This window comes from Barbus barbus (genome assembly GCF_936440315.1).
Source record: "Barbus barbus genome assembly, chromosome: 7".
NCBI lineage: Eukaryota > Metazoa > Chordata > Actinopteri > Cypriniformes > Cyprinidae > Barbus > Barbus barbus.
Window position 1 is genome coordinate 8170259 of NC_136735.1, and position 16927 is coordinate 8187185.

General features: G+C 33.9%; 1 protein-coding gene across 1 annotated transcript in view; it reads right to left on the reverse strand.

Moving 5' to 3' along the window:
• Positions 1–16927, reverse strand: part of LOC306873326 (TBC domain-containing protein kinase-like protein) — a 47905-nt gene that overhangs the window by 30759 nt on the left and 219 nt on the right. The window contains exons 2-20 of the mRNA XM_079422551.1: positions 16445–16663; positions 14653–14725; positions 12746–12860; positions 12371–12444; positions 11696–11837; positions 10491–10551; positions 10323–10384; positions 9909–9970; positions 8740–8888; positions 8501–8639; positions 8261–8360; positions 5555–5604; positions 5313–5442; positions 4830–4928; positions 4439–4501; positions 4032–4158; positions 3119–3169; positions 2923–3006; positions 2419–2504 (exon numbers count right to left, since the gene is read on the reverse strand). Coding sequence (XP_079278677.1) covers positions 2419–2504; positions 2923–3006; positions 3119–3169; positions 4032–4158; positions 4439–4501; positions 4830–4928; positions 5313–5442; positions 5555–5604; positions 8261–8360; positions 8501–8639; positions 8740–8888; positions 9909–9970; positions 10323–10384; positions 10491–10551; positions 11696–11837; positions 12371–12444; positions 12746–12860; positions 14653–14725; positions 16445–16637 — 1860 coding nt within the window. The 5' untranslated portion in view covers positions 16638–16663. The remainder of the gene's footprint in view (positions 1–2418; positions 2505–2922; positions 3007–3118; positions 3170–4031; positions 4159–4438; positions 4502–4829; positions 4929–5312; positions 5443–5554; positions 5605–8260; positions 8361–8500; positions 8640–8739; positions 8889–9908; positions 9971–10322; positions 10385–10490; positions 10552–11695; positions 11838–12370; positions 12445–12745; positions 12861–14652; positions 14726–16444; positions 16664–16927) is intronic.

Below are 16927 nucleotides of genomic sequence, written 5' to 3' on the forward strand. Positions count from 1 at the left end.
TCTGTTGAAACAACATTATAAATGTCAATTTAAATTTTTTAACGCATCCTTGCTGGAGTATTAATTATTATTTTTTTTAATCTTACTGACCCCAAACTGCCATTAACGTCCTTCTAAAGTAACAGAACGTCACCCTTGATTGCATCATAACTAATGAGCATTACCCAATTAGGTCCGAAATTACACGTTTGCACTTTTGTCCACGCAATTCGATGAATGCTTTGAAAGGAAATGAAAAAAAAAAAAAACAGTTAGTTTTGGCAAAAAAAACCTGGCCTATCCAACATTATCAGAATACCAACATGAAGCAGGACACAAAACTAGGTCACTTTGCTGTGAATTTCAGGCCTTGTGCTGCCAAATATAATAGCACTCATGCAGACTTTACTGAACTGAGCCAAATCCTCAACTAACATCAGCCAAGATGTATTCATGCCTCAAAGACAGTTTGATAATAACAAGATAAGTCAAGTCAAGATCAAATATTATCCCAACTACAGTGAAAATTAAAATGACAACAACTGTGGGAACAAACGGCCATCAAGCAAACAGTGCAAAAGCATCTGGTGATGCACAAAAAGAATCTAGGGGTGTTTTGGGTGGTTGCTAGGGTATTCTGGCCCATGTTAACAAGGTCCACCTTGTTTCAGAGAAAAGCACAGCCTCTTCAAAAGAGAGCAAGGTGACTTTGGGATTGTGCTGACAAGAAAACAAACACTTCCAGATCAGATGCATTGGGAATCATGGCAGGGTTAAGCGTATATAATGGTCTTCTCAGAGACTTCAGTTCGGCAGTGGTTACATCCTCTCATGAGTCTTCTTTTGATTCATGCGGTCGAACCATAACAGCAGCTGTGCAGAGGCTGAACTGAACGCCAGTTCACTCCTCCTGCATCAAAGACCAATTCAGTGTTGATTCCCACAACTCATCATTTATTTGGACCCTCAATCGCAGAGCTGTGGGTGAATTTGTCTGTGGAGGTCACCTATCCATCAGTGTAGAGAGACATCATCTTGGCATTTTAAAAAATAAAGAGGGAGCGTGAATCCCAGAATGTTCGGTGTGTGTGCGTGCTCGAGGAAAACTTGGCCAGCGACCAAATCTCAGGGTCAGCCGCGTGTGTGAGCGCCCTATCAATGACACGAGCCACAGCAGATCTGACGTGCGACAGGACGTGAACGCATAAATGTGCTCAATCACTCTAGAGAGGATCGGCTGTCAAAAACAAGCCATTACTGTATATACCCAATCAAAAGCATTTTATCTTTTACATTTACTTTTATTCATTTTTAAACATTCTAGTATGAGACAATAATATGAATTGAGAACTAAGAATTGAGTGTGTACTAACTACCCTTTAAGTGACAGGGGATTGGTCTTTTACAAGAATATCATTAAAACCAGAAAAACTAAACTAAATCAAATTAGCAAATGTAATAACTCATTACTGAAGTAAATAATAATCATTATGAACAATATTTAATTAGATTAAATTCAGGGTTTCTGCAAGTTTTATCAAGGTAAATTTAAGACTTTTTAAAGAACAATTAAAGATAGAATTTGAGAAATAAATTAAAGGGAAAACAATACGTCAATATGTTTTCTAATTGTAAATTGTATTTATAGCACTTCAAAGTTTGGAAACTGACAAGTTTCAAACAATCTCCATTACTTTTTAATTCATTTTACACACACACACACACACACACACACACACACACACACACACACACACACAAAAGATTGCTTAGCTTTTAAATAACTTTGCTTAACTTAACTAAACTTTGAAAATAGCTTTGATTTAAGACTGTTTAATGTCCTAATCTGTGGAAGGGCAAATTAAGACTTTTTAAAACTGGCAGATATCATTTAATTTTGTTATTATTAATTAGTATTAATTTAATAGTAATCATTTAAGTAAAATTTTAATTATAATAAAATATCATTAATACTGTTATAGCATTAATTGCAGTATAATAATTATTTAATTTGATATATAAATATAATATAACATTATTACAACATTTTATATACTATATCAAACTGTATAAATATAATATAGCAATTATTATTGCCAATATTATTATTATATTCCATTATCTAATTAAAAAAATAACCTCACTCATTGGTGTTTGCGAAGGCAAGAGTCACTGTTATTATAGCTCATATTTAGTATTGTGGATTTGAAGAAATTCCTCGGCTCTTGAATACAACAAAAGGTTAATACTGAGTAATACATTGCTCAATTACATTGTAGACACAATATTTCCCATTGCTTTTTGGTTCTGCCAATTGAAACACTTTTAGGAGTAAACTAGCAAAGCAAACAGGAATGGACTAAATATTGATTTCATGGGGCATGTAACAAAGTAAACATACTATGTGAGCTCATGTGTTTTTGAAATATTTACACTTACATCAGGTATGAATCCAATCTCGTTCAGGTGGTTGCTGAGCTCGGGGTCGTGGAACGCAATCATCTGCGAGAAGACGGTCAGATATTCTGGAGAAGTGACGAATAAGAGCATTCAGGTGCTTGTACTCGCACCAAAAACACTTTTAACACGTTATACCCATGGCAGGACAAACACTTTGCTCAAAGCTCAGTCAGAGAGCTAAACAAAGCAATTCTGCTCCTGAAGTGCTGACAGCTGAGCTAGCAAACGCAACAACAAACATGCCCAAATGTCAGGCTACAGAAAGCCTGTAAGTGTTTATGGCTGTAATCACTGCAGTGTAACAGCCATAAACACTTAAAGGATTTTTAAGAAACAGCTGCAATGCAAGCAAGCACGTGCAAACTGCCACACAAATCGGGCATGCTGTAAATTGATTAAATGTGGTTACTTTTTTTTTTTTGCACATTCTCAATCTGATACGGTAGTTCTGTTCTTTATGGAGAAATTAAAAGGTCACCTTACCTTGTATCACATGCGAGTTGTCCTTCAGGAAGAAATTATACAGATATTTGGGTATGAAGGCCGACATGCAAGCATATGCAAGAGCTGAGAGGAAAAATAATAACAAGACAAGTTAGTTCAGCTAGAGGCACTAATATCAGGAAGAATGTCAAAAAATAAATAAATAAAGACAGAACAAATTGGACAGAAATCTTACCTTCGTTGTTGAAATTTAGATAGAGGAAAGGTGCGCAAAGCGAATCCAAGCCTACAGCAAAAACATCACATCAGCACATACATGGGACAATCTCATAAGACCTGTCAAGAAAATGCCCATGTCATATTTCACCCTAAAAAATTTTTTTTGCAGAGGATTTAGATTTTTTGCATTGTGACATGATTCCCATCACATTAATACAAAAGAAAGACAAAATTAAATAAAAAGAGAAAGAAACATAATTGAAATTGTATTTATAGATCATGATAGTATTTGTTATATTGTCTGTAATGATAGTTATTAAAATAAATACTGTATTATAGTAATGAAAATTGTTATTCAGAATGAAGTTAATAAAAAACTAATAATAATGAAAATAACACTAAAAATACTTTATGCAAAATCAAATGGGTTATTATTTAAACTGTATATTATTTGTACATTATGGTACCTACGATCATTTAAAAAAGATTCATTTATTGCTGCATTCAATTATTTACTTACAAACTGCTGTAATTTGTGTTTGAAATAAATCAGCTTAAATTAATGTATTACAGTAATAAGAATATAATGAGAATCACCACTGAGAGCAATTACATACCATTACAATTATGATTTTGGTGGAAAATGTGTTTAATTGTAATGATATTAAATAAAAAACACCTTGATATTCCTAATAATAAGGTTAATTTTCTTTATAAAAATATATTTTTGTAATATTTTAGGGTGAAATATGACCCAGATGTGTTTTTGACAGGTTTCTTAAGACTCACCCACACAGACATTAATAAATTGCATTCATCTGCTATCTTGATCAAACAGTGAATGTACAACAGAAATACTGTCTTTGGTGCCATCTAGTGGCAGAAAGAGGAACCGTGTATATGACCCCACCCAAGCATTGCTTCATCACCTTGCCAGTACACCAGATCAGGATGGGACACCACCCAAGCCTTGAGCACCCGCCGAAACTTGATGTGACCCTGAGGTGACGACAGCAGCTCGTCATACTGGTGACAGCGAGGGATGTCCACTTCAATCTGCGTGACAAATGATAACGAAGCTTCTAATGCATAAAATCTGCAGCCTTAAATGAACTCAGACAGGTGGCTAGGTGGGCGACGTGTCTCTGTCAGCGCTGTTTTGCTCCGGGATCGTTTGAAATATTCAGCAGTGGATAGTCAAATCTTAACAAGGCTTAAAGGTGAAGACAGGTACTTCACAAACAAAGTGAATTATTCAACAGGCTGATGAATTATTGAGCTTTTCAATAACCTCAATCAGTGTGAAGACTGTTAAACACATGGAAAAGAATCTCACCTGTCTATCAGTGGGGATGGGCGTGTCCTTATCGATGCCATCATATTTTGATTGGATATCCCCCTGTGGGCGTACACTGATTGATTTGAATATGGAAGTATTGCACTAAAGGGCATGTTTAATATTAAATATAATAATTTTATTGCTATAAAGTTAAATGTGCACTGAATTTATGTCAAAATTTTGATTGATTGCACACATCATGCATCAATAGTTCATTAATGACCAGAAAACGCCAGGCATGTTTTTTAGTTGCCAAATGCATCAACATTTTGATTTGACTCGAGAAAATCAGCCCACGGTTTCCTATAAAAAAAAAAGGTCATAAAACATCTATTGCTGAACAATTACTATATATTCCCTGGCGTATAAAGGCAGTATTTGTGTGTACCTCAACTCCTAATAAGGCTGCCCAGGCCAGACCCCTCAGAAGAGGAGGAATATCAACCCTCGCCTCCTTCCAGATCTGGTTCTTCTTGTAGGGGTACGCCTAAAAATTTATGCGAAACACATTCATGGAATTATTTACAGTAAAAGCAGTTTGTTAAAACTAATTTTATGAGCTGATGAAGTCTGTTAAACTGATATACTATGAATTATTACTCGGTGTCAAGGGTTCTGCAATCACCATCAACAAAAAAAGTGTTTAAAAAGGCCCGATAAATCAATGTTAATGATTTGTCTTTTAAAAATTAAATCCTAAAACCTCAAAAACAACTTTAGGCATTTTTAGGCAAAATTCAGCACATAATTTAGACTCTTTATGAGCCATTTTTTCTGTGGGTGGACATTCATCATGAGGTGATTTCATCAGCTATTTTTATGTGGTCATTTTCAGAAAGTGTGTGTGTGTGTGTGTGTGTGTGTGAAGGACCTTGAGCAGTCTGTCGAAGAGGACAATGCGGGTGAGCTGGTACTCGGTGTCTCTCTCTCTGATAATGAGGGGCAGTGTGACGGTGGAAGACAGTTCATTACTGCTGTTAGACTGAGGCAGGCTGGATTGCCTGCGGGACACACAGGACATTTCTATAGCATCAGACAGACACTGACTGCTGCCAAACACACCAGAATACTGAACACAAAATGAGACTTAACGAATAAGAGATTATTTCTTACTCATCTTCTAGTAACGGATAGTACGTCTCTCCTGCCACATCCTTCAGCCTCTAGAATGAGAGATTAGCTGTGTTTTAATATGTCAACTCACGTTTTTTTGTTTTATTTTAACAAAAAAAAAAAAAAAACTGCCAAATATTGTCCAGATTTAGCTTTAAAACCTTTCACAACTTTAACAACTGAATTTGTAAACACACTTAAAAATATATTTTTAAATTAATTATCAAATATAAACATAAATCCTATGTAAATACACACACACACATATATATATATATATATATATATTACACAGTGCCCTCCAAAAGTATTGGCACAGTAAAGACAAAATTGCTCTGTTGGCTGTGGAGTCAAGACATTTACAAATATGATTAAAAGATGAATATGAGACAAAACTACAGAATGTCACATTTTATTATTGGGTGATTCAACACATAGATGTTTTACCAGCTAAGAAGCTCAGCACTTTTAGAGTTTCATCTCTCTATCTGATGTGAGCACAAGTATTGGAGCAGTTGCCTCACAGGTCTTTCTAAGTGATCAGCTGTGTCCTGCTGCATTAATTCTTCAGATATTAAAAGCAGGGAATGTGTTTTATCAGTTATATCCATTACTTCTGCATTCTGAATCTTGCATTCGATGATGACACACACAAACCAGGATGAAGACGAGGGAGCTAACTTTGAGAGAAAAGAAAACAATTTGGATGCTAAAAGAAAAGAAGTCGTCAGTTAGAGCTATAACAAAAATAAAGGGCATGGAGAAATCAAGAGTTTCGAAACCAACAGCGACCTGATCGGCTGAGAAAACAACAGTAGTTGATGACAGACAAACCATAAAATCTGTGAAAATGAACCCTAAAAGACGTGTCTGTAAAATCACCAACAACTTCCAGAAAGCTGGGGTGATGCTCTGACAATCTACTGTCCTCAGGAGACTTTGACACAGAATTACAGATGCTACACAGCAAGATACAAACCTCTGACCAGCACCAAAAATAGAAAGGCAAGATTAAAGTTTGCAAAAAAGCACAAAGGTGAGCCAGAAGAGTTTTGGAACTGTGTTTATGGACCGATGAGACAAAAATTAACCTTTATCTAAGTGATGGGAAAGCAAAAATGTGGAGAAAAACAGGGAACTGCAAATGATCCCAAGAATACAGCCTCATCTGTAAAGCATGGTGGAGGTGGTGTCATGGCATGGGCATGCATGGCTGCCTCTGGAACAGGCCCTCTCAACTTTACTGATGACTTAATGTATGAGTATTTGTAAGGGTACAAAACCATCTTGCCTATATTCAAGAAAATATTCAAGAAAATGCCACCAGATTCATTGGGAAGTGCTTCATATTGCATCAGGACAATGACCCAAAACTCCCTGCCAGTTCAGTCAAGGAGTTTATAAGGGCAAAGGAATGGAAAGTCTTAGATTGCCCAAGTCAATCTCCAGATTTAAATCCGATTGAACATGAATTTCACCAGCTGAAGAGGAGAGTAAAGGCAGAAACTCCCCAAAACAAGCAACAATTGGAATTGGCTGCATTAAAGGCTGGGAAAAGTATTTCAAAGGATGAGTCCAAGAGTCTGGTGATGTCTTTGGGTCACAGACTCACTGCTGTGATTGTGCGCAAGGGATCTGCAACTAAATAATAGCTTTTAATCTTTTATATCTGCCTTATGTTCAACTGTCCCAATACTTATGGTCACATCAATGAGTGGGATGAACTCTAAAAGTGCTGTTCTTTTTATTTGGTAAAACTTGTATGTGTTGAAACGGCTAATAATAAAATGTGACATTCTGTAGTAGAGCAATTTGGTCTTTACTGTTCCAACACTTATGGAGGGCAATGTATATGTAATATGAAAATATTATATATAACTTTTTGTGATAAATATGTAGATAATGCAAAATTACATTTTATAAATGTCACATTTTATGCATTTTTTAAACAATTCAATATAAATCCAAATCTTAATTATATATCTAAATGTTGGAGATAATTGTAAATGTACAATAAAACATTTAAATATTGTCTACAATATTTAATATAAACCCAAATCTTAAATTATACTTCTAAATATTTAAGATAACCATAAATGAATAATAAAAAATAAAATATTGTCTAAGATATAAAATATAAACCCAAATCATAATTACACATCAAATTGTTAAAGATAATTATACATTTTCAATAAAAGAAAATAAATATTGTCTACAATTTTCAATATGTATCATAATCTTGATTATACATATAAATATTGTAAATAATTTTAAATGTAGAATAAAAATAAATATTGTATACAATATTCAATATGAACCCAAATCATAATTACACATCTAAATATTGAAGATAATCGTAAATGTACAATAACAAAAATACAAATGTTGTCTACAATACTCAATATGAACCCAAATCTTAATTATACATCTAAATATTTGAGATAATCATGAATGTACAATAAAAAATTTAATATTGTCATCAATATTCAATATAAACCCAAATCATATTAACACATCTAAATATACATACATATATACATACATTTTATATATATATATATATATATATATATATATATATATATATATATATATATATATATATATATATATATATATATATATATATTCTCTTTCTTTTTTTTGTACCTTTTTTTATACATTTACAATTTTTCTTTGATGGCCTATATGAGGAAACACCCTTACATTTTTTAGTTGATTAAGAGAAAGAGTCACAGTTGTGTCATCAAGGAGAAAACTTCTGTCTCGGCCTTGACCAAAAGACTCGCCATCCTCCAAAATGAACCTGGAGAGCAAACACATTTGAGCATGGTAATAAGCTACATGAATGCAAACAGCTATTTAAAACAGATGATTTATTCTGCACACAGTCGTTAAGCTGATTCTGAAGCTGGCGATAAGTGGGGATCAGAGATGTGTGAGTACTTGGGAAGGGTGCAGATGGGAGGTTTTGACTGGATGATCTCTTGATTGGTCAGCTCTTTCTCCAGGTCTCCTCCTGCCAAACACCACAGATGATACATCACGTCTATAGCTCTCTCTGCAAGGTAGGTCTCTCCATCATCTGCACAACACAGCAGTATAGTCATTAACATTATTTTTAGAATTTGCTTTTTTATAGTCATTAAAACATTTTCCATAGTGTGAGATCTGGGCACCCGAACCTTTACAGAGTTCACTGATCTCCTCAGGAAGCTGTAAATGAGCACTGCGCGGGGATGCAGCAAACAGATGCACAGGGCTCCGGTAGGGTGTGTACTGACAGGAAATGCTCTCCAACACAGAGTCTCCCAGAAGCTCGGCCGGAGTGGGTCTGAAAGAAATAATAATAATCATTATTAATTAAGCAGAGTACATCAATTTGGTCCTCTCTGTTTACTCACATGCTGTATGCATTAATAATTATTATTAGTATTAATATTAAGTAGTACATCAATTCCAATAATGTGATTTTCAATGTGTTCAGTTAGACCAAAGCAAACAAGTATGGAAAATTTTCCAATTTTCAGCTCTTTATGAACAAATTAATTATTACAGTTAACTAAAACTAAAAGTTAAACAAAAATAAAATGTTAACTAAAATAAAACAAAATGTTTATATGTTAATACTGTATGTATTACTTAGTACAAATTAATATTAATGAATAAATCAATTCCAATAATGTGATAATTCAAAAGCAAACTTACTAATACAGAAACAAAATAAATGATAACTGAAACAAAACAAAAACAAAACACAATTTTTATTTAGTTTAACTTAATTTGTTTCATTTAAATTGATTCTAAAGACTTATTCTGGAAATATGATAAATAAAAACAAAAAATTGAAATAAAGCTAAAACACAAATAAAACTAAATTAAACCTAAAAAGTAAATAAGAAAAATAGGAAAACACATCAAATGAATTACAAATCTGACTAAACTGTCCTAAAGTAACTAAAAATAAAATAAAAATGAATAGCATATACTAAAATGAAATGAAAGTAAACTGAAAATATAAAAGTAATAAAAAAAACTATTCAAAATATTAATAAAAAACTATAATAGTATCTCTGCTACATATCTACATTCTGAAGTGGTAAAAAAAATACAAATATTGACATGCAATATAAATGAAAAATATCAATTTTATAATGATATGACCCATTCCTACAAAGAATTTAAATAATACAATTATTGGTATAAATAAGCGCAAGTCCCTACTCGAGAGATTTCATGGTATAATGTCATAATGCCAAACTGTCCCTTCTGACTGCATGAAAATATTGGAAGATGAGAGAGAGAGATTTTTTTCCCATAAAGAAATCATATAGGGCTAAATATTGTAGGTAACCTTTTTGAAGGGAGAAACGTCAGGCATTTCCTCAATAAAGCCTGCACATTTTCAGGCAGCTCCTGGGAAAAAGCCGGAGACAAGAATATTAGTAAAGCCTCAAACCCAGCCAAACTCTGACAAACCAGCACTATCTGTCATTCATGCCATAAACCCCACTGAGAAGTGAAGTTTTATGAGGACATTTGGAAAACATTAGCCGTATGACCAGTGAGCGTTCGGTGTCAAGCTAAGAAGAGTTTATCTGAGAGGTTTCAAAGAAAACCTTTTAGAGTAAAATTCCTTTGAGATGAAACCACTCAGATAAAGCATGAGACCGATTGTGTATTTTTCTGTCCGGCAGTAAAAAAAGAAAACATAATCAAATGTAAAGTACAAAGATGAAAGGCTATCCATTAAGATGAGCAAACTTACCTTAATTGTATCTAAGCACCCGTGTTCCTCGGCAAGAACAGTGATTATGTCATCCATGCATCCTGTAGAAACGATAAGGTATTCCAATGCTCAAATGCATTACAACAGAAAATAGACATAATAATGTGGTGTGAATACATAAACAGCGTCACATAAGCACGAACTTGCCTAAGGTGATGATGAACTTCATTCTCTCACTAATAGCAATGTTCTGTAGTATCTGCCTTCCCTGTTGGGCAACACAAGTCACATGACAACAAATAGTTCATGTTAAAATCATTGTGGTCACAGTTAAAAAGTATTTTTGCAGTATGCAAATTTTCTAAGCCCTACTTCATTTTCCAAAAGTGCAGTATACAACAGAGCATACTAAATGCAGTGCTGTATCCCATAATGCACTGTGCCTGATTTGACCTTGTATTCCTCTTTTTAAAAAGAGAATAGGCTTTGCCAAGCCAACATTAAAGTTTGTTAACAATTTTTTTTAATCTAGTTAACATTTCTTCTGGCCTGGGGCGGTTATTACCATTTACTAAAACTATTAAAATATTTCTGTTCATTGAAATGAAGTTGAACGATTTATTTCAACTATACAAATATTAGCTTAATAAAATAAAATCTAATAAAAATATTACATTAAAAACCTAAATATATTTCTAATGTTATTGGTGTTATTTAAAATTTCATTTTTAAATTCAATTCCAGTTTTGGTTAGTTTTAATTTAAAATAACCACCTAAAATATCTAAAATAAAATAAATTAAACTGAAAACAAAAACCTTTAAACAATAATCATTAAAAAAAGACAAAACATTTTTGAAAAATACCTAAAATTAATTACAAATTCAACTAAAATGAAAAAAAAAATAAAAGTATAAAAATGAATCTAATTCAAAATGTTAATAAAAACTATGACAATATATACATAATAATAAAATAAAACTGGCCTGGAAATTTAATTAAAAATTAATGATTTAAAAATGTAATGTTATGTAGTTGATTGTATGTTTATAATTAGACTGAGTATATTTTTTTTTAAAAATGTTTCAGTAATTCAGCACATTTCGAGCTAATGTGTACCTTTTTTAAAATTGCCTTTCACGACATTTTCCAATCAACCAATGTACAACCAATGGAAAAAAAAACAAAGAAAAGTAATTTATAAACTTTACTGTCTTTGATTGATAAATATGCATATAATGTAACCTGTAAGTAAATCCTTGGGGACATGATTTTGTTTAAACATACAATATATGTACAGTAACATCATAAATTATTCATATCTCGGTGAAAAAAAAAGGAAATAATTTGCATTAATGTAAAATTCAGTTCAGTCCTTGTTGAGCAGAATCTATGAAAACTCTGAGAGCGTACCACACAGAGTTCAAACAGAAGCACCCCGAGAGACCAAACGTCTGTTTTGGGCCCTGAAGGAAGAGGGGCCTCAGTGATGGAGGGGTCACTGGAACAGAAACAGCCTTGAGAAATAACCTCTGGAGGCAGGTACGATGGATACCTACGGAAACACAGAGGAACAGAAGACACGGGTGTTGCAAAGGTCTCGCAGAGCGGAGATGTGGTCCTTGTGATGACAGATAACAAAAGACGTGTCCCACAAAACCCAAATCACAACCGGATATTATAAGACGGGCCCTCTGTGAACATGAGGGCTCCTAGTTGTGCCACTCAGCTATGTTATTTATGATACCGCATAAGGAAGCTGCTTTGATATCCAGGATCTGCTTTTGATCAAAACAAAGATGGGCCACAATGATGCACTTCTAATGTTAGTTCATCTTTCTTTATTACAAGAGCACAGCGTGACCCATTGATCTTTTTTTCCATGAAAAGCTGACGCTTCGATTTGGAGCCGCGATGCATCTTAAAAAGACTGTGCACGTGATTTAAAGCTTGCCCTGACTTTCTGCTCCGCAATAATGATGCTGAGATGTTATCTGTATTGTATAGACTACAAAGCACGTGAGTTTCATTTTGAGGAATATGTTAGCTCAGAAAACAAATGGAAAACATTATAGCTGAATGACATACCCAATAGGAAAGTCAACATCTGCTCCGTGGTCGGTCATATGATACAGGCCGAATTTGGCCAGCTTCACTTTACCCTGTTGATTTGTAAAAGAACATTTTATTCCAACAGTGAGCTGAAAGCACGTCACAGTACGACATAAATTCTCATTTAATTGACCATTTGACTGTGCTTATTGTATTATATAAACTCAACAAATGCTAACATTGACACAGTTTGTTAGAATTCCCAGTTTATCGCTTTTATATTAAAATTTGAAGAACTTGTCAAACTCCCCAAAATTACAAGTTTAAATAAAATTTGAAACAACCCAAGTCATTTTTTACATCATGCAGCTTATCTGCGAGTTCTCAATACACGTCTGTGTTTCTACATACTTCGTGGTCCAGGAGAACATTGTTGGGAGACAAGGCGCGATGCACCATGCCGTGTTTATTCATGAACTCCAAGCCTTCCAGCACTTCATAGGCAACCTGTAGCACCTTCTCTGGACTAAGAGAGACAAGAACATCTTAAAAACTTGAAAAATGGAACTTATTAAATAATATTACAACCATATATGTACCTATGCCTACCCACATATACTTATGCTAAACTATTTATCACATCTCCTGGAATAAAGACCTGATCTTGGACGATCGATCACTGATTTTTGGGTAGAATTTGGTATTTTTTTTAACACTCCTAAAATTTAAGTTAAAGTAAAATACAAATACAAAATACAAACAGTTATTATATTCTAAAAACAAATAAATAAACAAATATACATTTACATATATAAATATATATATATATATATTCACAAACATATATAGATATATTTATATAGGTTCTGTGAGGTCAAATGAAAGGCATATGTAATTAATTTAAGTGCCATTAATTCATAATAAAATATCTGATTTAGACAGTAGATGGCAGAACAAGAGCAGCATAAATGTGCGGTCTGAGCTCTTTAGTCACTGCTAATATCAATTCGTTTTTGTGAATACATCATTGGTTTAGCTGGGAATTCCGCTCAGACAGCTACAGTATTTCTGTGCTTAATAACAATACTGGATGGAAAAAAAGAGCTGAACGTAAAAGACACTGCATTCATCTGCTTTTAATTGATGACACAGAGGACAAACGGTCTGTCCAAGCACAGGCTGCTGGGTGAGTCTGACCTCAAAAACAAGTCCCTCGTGGGTATAAGTTCATGTCACTTAATGAACAAAAGTGGGATGGATTTTGGTGAATTTGTAATTTGAGCGCTTTTTGTAGGTAGAAGTTTTAGAATCAATCAATGCTTTATGCTGGAACCGAAATACCGAATTTAAAATAAAGGATGATTACATTTAATAAATGATTCAAACCAGGGTGTTGAATAAAGTGTTCCTCGTGTACTTTTACTGGAGGCTAATGTTTTCTTATCAGTCAAATATTATAAACAGTACATTCAGACTTTTCTGACTAAGTCTAGAAACTTGTAGACAGGTCTGGATGTTGAAAAACATATTTCTTTGGAAAAATCTGGATGTGTAATTGGGGTGGTGAAAATATTGCTAGACATGACTGGTCTGATTGGAAATTGTGACTCAATGCTTTATATATTGTCTAAAAAAATGCAAGCTTTACTGGTTTCAATAAGTTGTTTTTGTCCTCTGTCTTGTTTTCAAGCCATTTTTAGTAACATTCGCTCAGTAAAATACCATCGACGTCTAGTCTTTGATAGTGAACTGCTGTCACACTGGCCCAATTTACAACTGCTATTAACGTCTGATCCCAATTGTGTCAATATTAATACAACATATCGCCCTAATAATGCAGGCCAAAGATAACACACACACAACGATCAAATGCTTTCAAAAAAAGAAAAGCTTTCAAAAACTGGCCACATGAAGAATTTGACAGCGGTGTCAATGGCTTCCACATGAGAAGATACAAACCACTAATGGATCTCAGAACAACACCAAAAAAGCACTGCCACAAATATTAAAGCAATGAGTCTGTTGACCTGATGATGTAGAACAGATTAAAAATGATAGTGAATTCAGAAGAGTATGAACTGTTCAAATACACCTTTCAGAAATACTGCGATGCACTATAGGACAATGTCGTATCAAATAGTATTCATGTCATTTAAATAAACCGATGCTTTTATTAATTGGTGTTGCCTTAAATTGACCAAAAAGTGGCTATTTCTATTTCAAATAAACACTGTTTTTCATTAAAGAATCCCTCACTTGCAGCAATGTCATGTAAATAGACCATATGCAATCAGTTATATTCCATATGCATGTGTTACCTGACTGGTTTCTCTTGCTTCAGAAGGTCCTTCAAGCTTTTTTCATAGTGCTCAGCTACAATAACCAGACGTTCTGCAAAATGTCAAGGGACAAAATAGAGTTCATGGGGATCAAACCCACAACCTTTGATGTTGCAAGCACCATTCTCTACTGTTTGAGATTTTGCATCTCAAGTAAATTTATCTGTGATTTATTTATTTTACATTTGATTTGCGCTGTTCTGCATGCAACTGAGAAACATCCAGAAAAATCTTCAAAAAAACGCTATTGTTTTGCAATAGCAATCACTCCAAAACGTACAACATTCATACTATTCCCATTTGAATCACATAGTGAAGAAAAAGCATTTAAAAAATTGGCTTTAATAACCCAGCCATTATGCTCAGAAATGATTATTCCCTCCAGAGAGATGATGACCTGCATTCAAAGTCATTTCTCAAACATGAAAGAAAGTTATAACTCTTAATAAATCTGAATAAATGTCATAAGGACTTCAAACACATGTGTTTGCATACACATGCATCGATCTCAGAGGGTTTTCTCATAGGGGACACGTGCATGATACAAAGCGCATCGTGCGTGATAAATACTGAGCTAACATAAAGCAACGAAAGATAAAACGAAAGATTCTCACAGGCAGAATCTGCACATGAATAATGTCATTAAACCGCAAAGATAAAAATCACTAAGATAAAAGACAATAAAACGCTGAAGAGCACCAGAAAACAAAAACAGACTTGGTGAGGTATTTAAAAGAAAAGAAAAAAGCACACATTTCAACTTAATGACATTGCAAAAAAAAAGTGCTATGACAATATAAAGGTCACACTTCTTTTCATGGTAAAGTCTCCAGAACAAAGTGTCCTATAAACAGCTAGAACTATAATAATATTGTACAAAAAAATAAATCTGATCTGGCAAGCTCTAATATGATTGCATGACTTTATTCATTTAGCACTTTAGATTGTTTCAAAGCAGCTTCGTAGTGTCAATGTTGAATGTTCATCAATTATGAAACAACTTCAATTTCACCTATAAATGTCATCACCTATTCAAATCTAATTCAATAACAGTGTCAATGATGCAGCGTTCGTCAATTATGAAACAAAGGTATCAAAATTGTTCACAAGGTACAACACTGCTACAACAAGCTATTTTGAAACATTTAGTGGCAAATTAACTAGATAGCCATGCGATGCATTGTTTTTGAGATATTCATAGGAATTCAACTTTATTTACTGTAATTTATCAATAGACGTTACTTTTTTATACTGTCCCCCTAAAAGACACTTAATATTCATTATTTATTTAACTGCGCTGAGTCTATCGGATGAGGACAAAACTTGAACTGAATTTAAGCTGAATAATTACACTGTTATCTTCTGCTTTATAGCTGAAATAAATTGAATTAATTCTGCAACATGGACAGTACACTGTTACTGAACCAAATTGAATCAACACTGACTAAAATGACTCTAGTTGAATAACAACACTGCTGTCTTCAGTAGAGCTTGGTCCCTAATGAACCAAATTTATTTAACTGAACCAACACTGACACTATTGTCTTGCTACAGCTGCTTTACATTTGTCTAACTTTTGAAGTTTGCTCAAAATCATTGATTTAGATTCAGTCTTCCCTGTTTAGTACTGTGAAGCTGGAACAATCTGTATCGTATGAAGTGCTATGGAAATAAAAGCACCTCGACTAGACTCTCTCTTATTTGTGCATCTGATGATTTGCCAGTCATTTAGTGAGAAATGCATTACAATAAAGCATGAAAGCCATCATACCATGCTTCCCTCTGGTGATGTCCACATACTGGCACAGTCTGGGATGGGTGATGGTCTTGAGGATCTGAAAGCGTCCCAGGATCTTGATGGAGTTGGGGGTGAGAGGAAGACCATTGCTGCCACACACATCGTGAGGAAGAGGAGAGGCGAAGAAGGTGGAGGCCCCCAGCTCTGCATCTCTGAGAGGCTGCATGACTCACCTGATGCTCAAAAAACACACTGACATGGGGAATATATAGCATTACACAAAATATACTGTTGTATAATTTTAAATTGTTATCAATTATTTCTGTACATTATATAATATTTAGGCTACTATACATTAAATATAGCATTAACCGGTTCAACAGTAAAATTGTGGTAAATTAGCAGTGTCATGTATGGTAATCGTGTATATTTTATCTTACAGCATAATTCAGTACGTTGTCTGACACACGGTTACAAACCGAACTGATAATATCTGACAATATTTATTTGAAATAT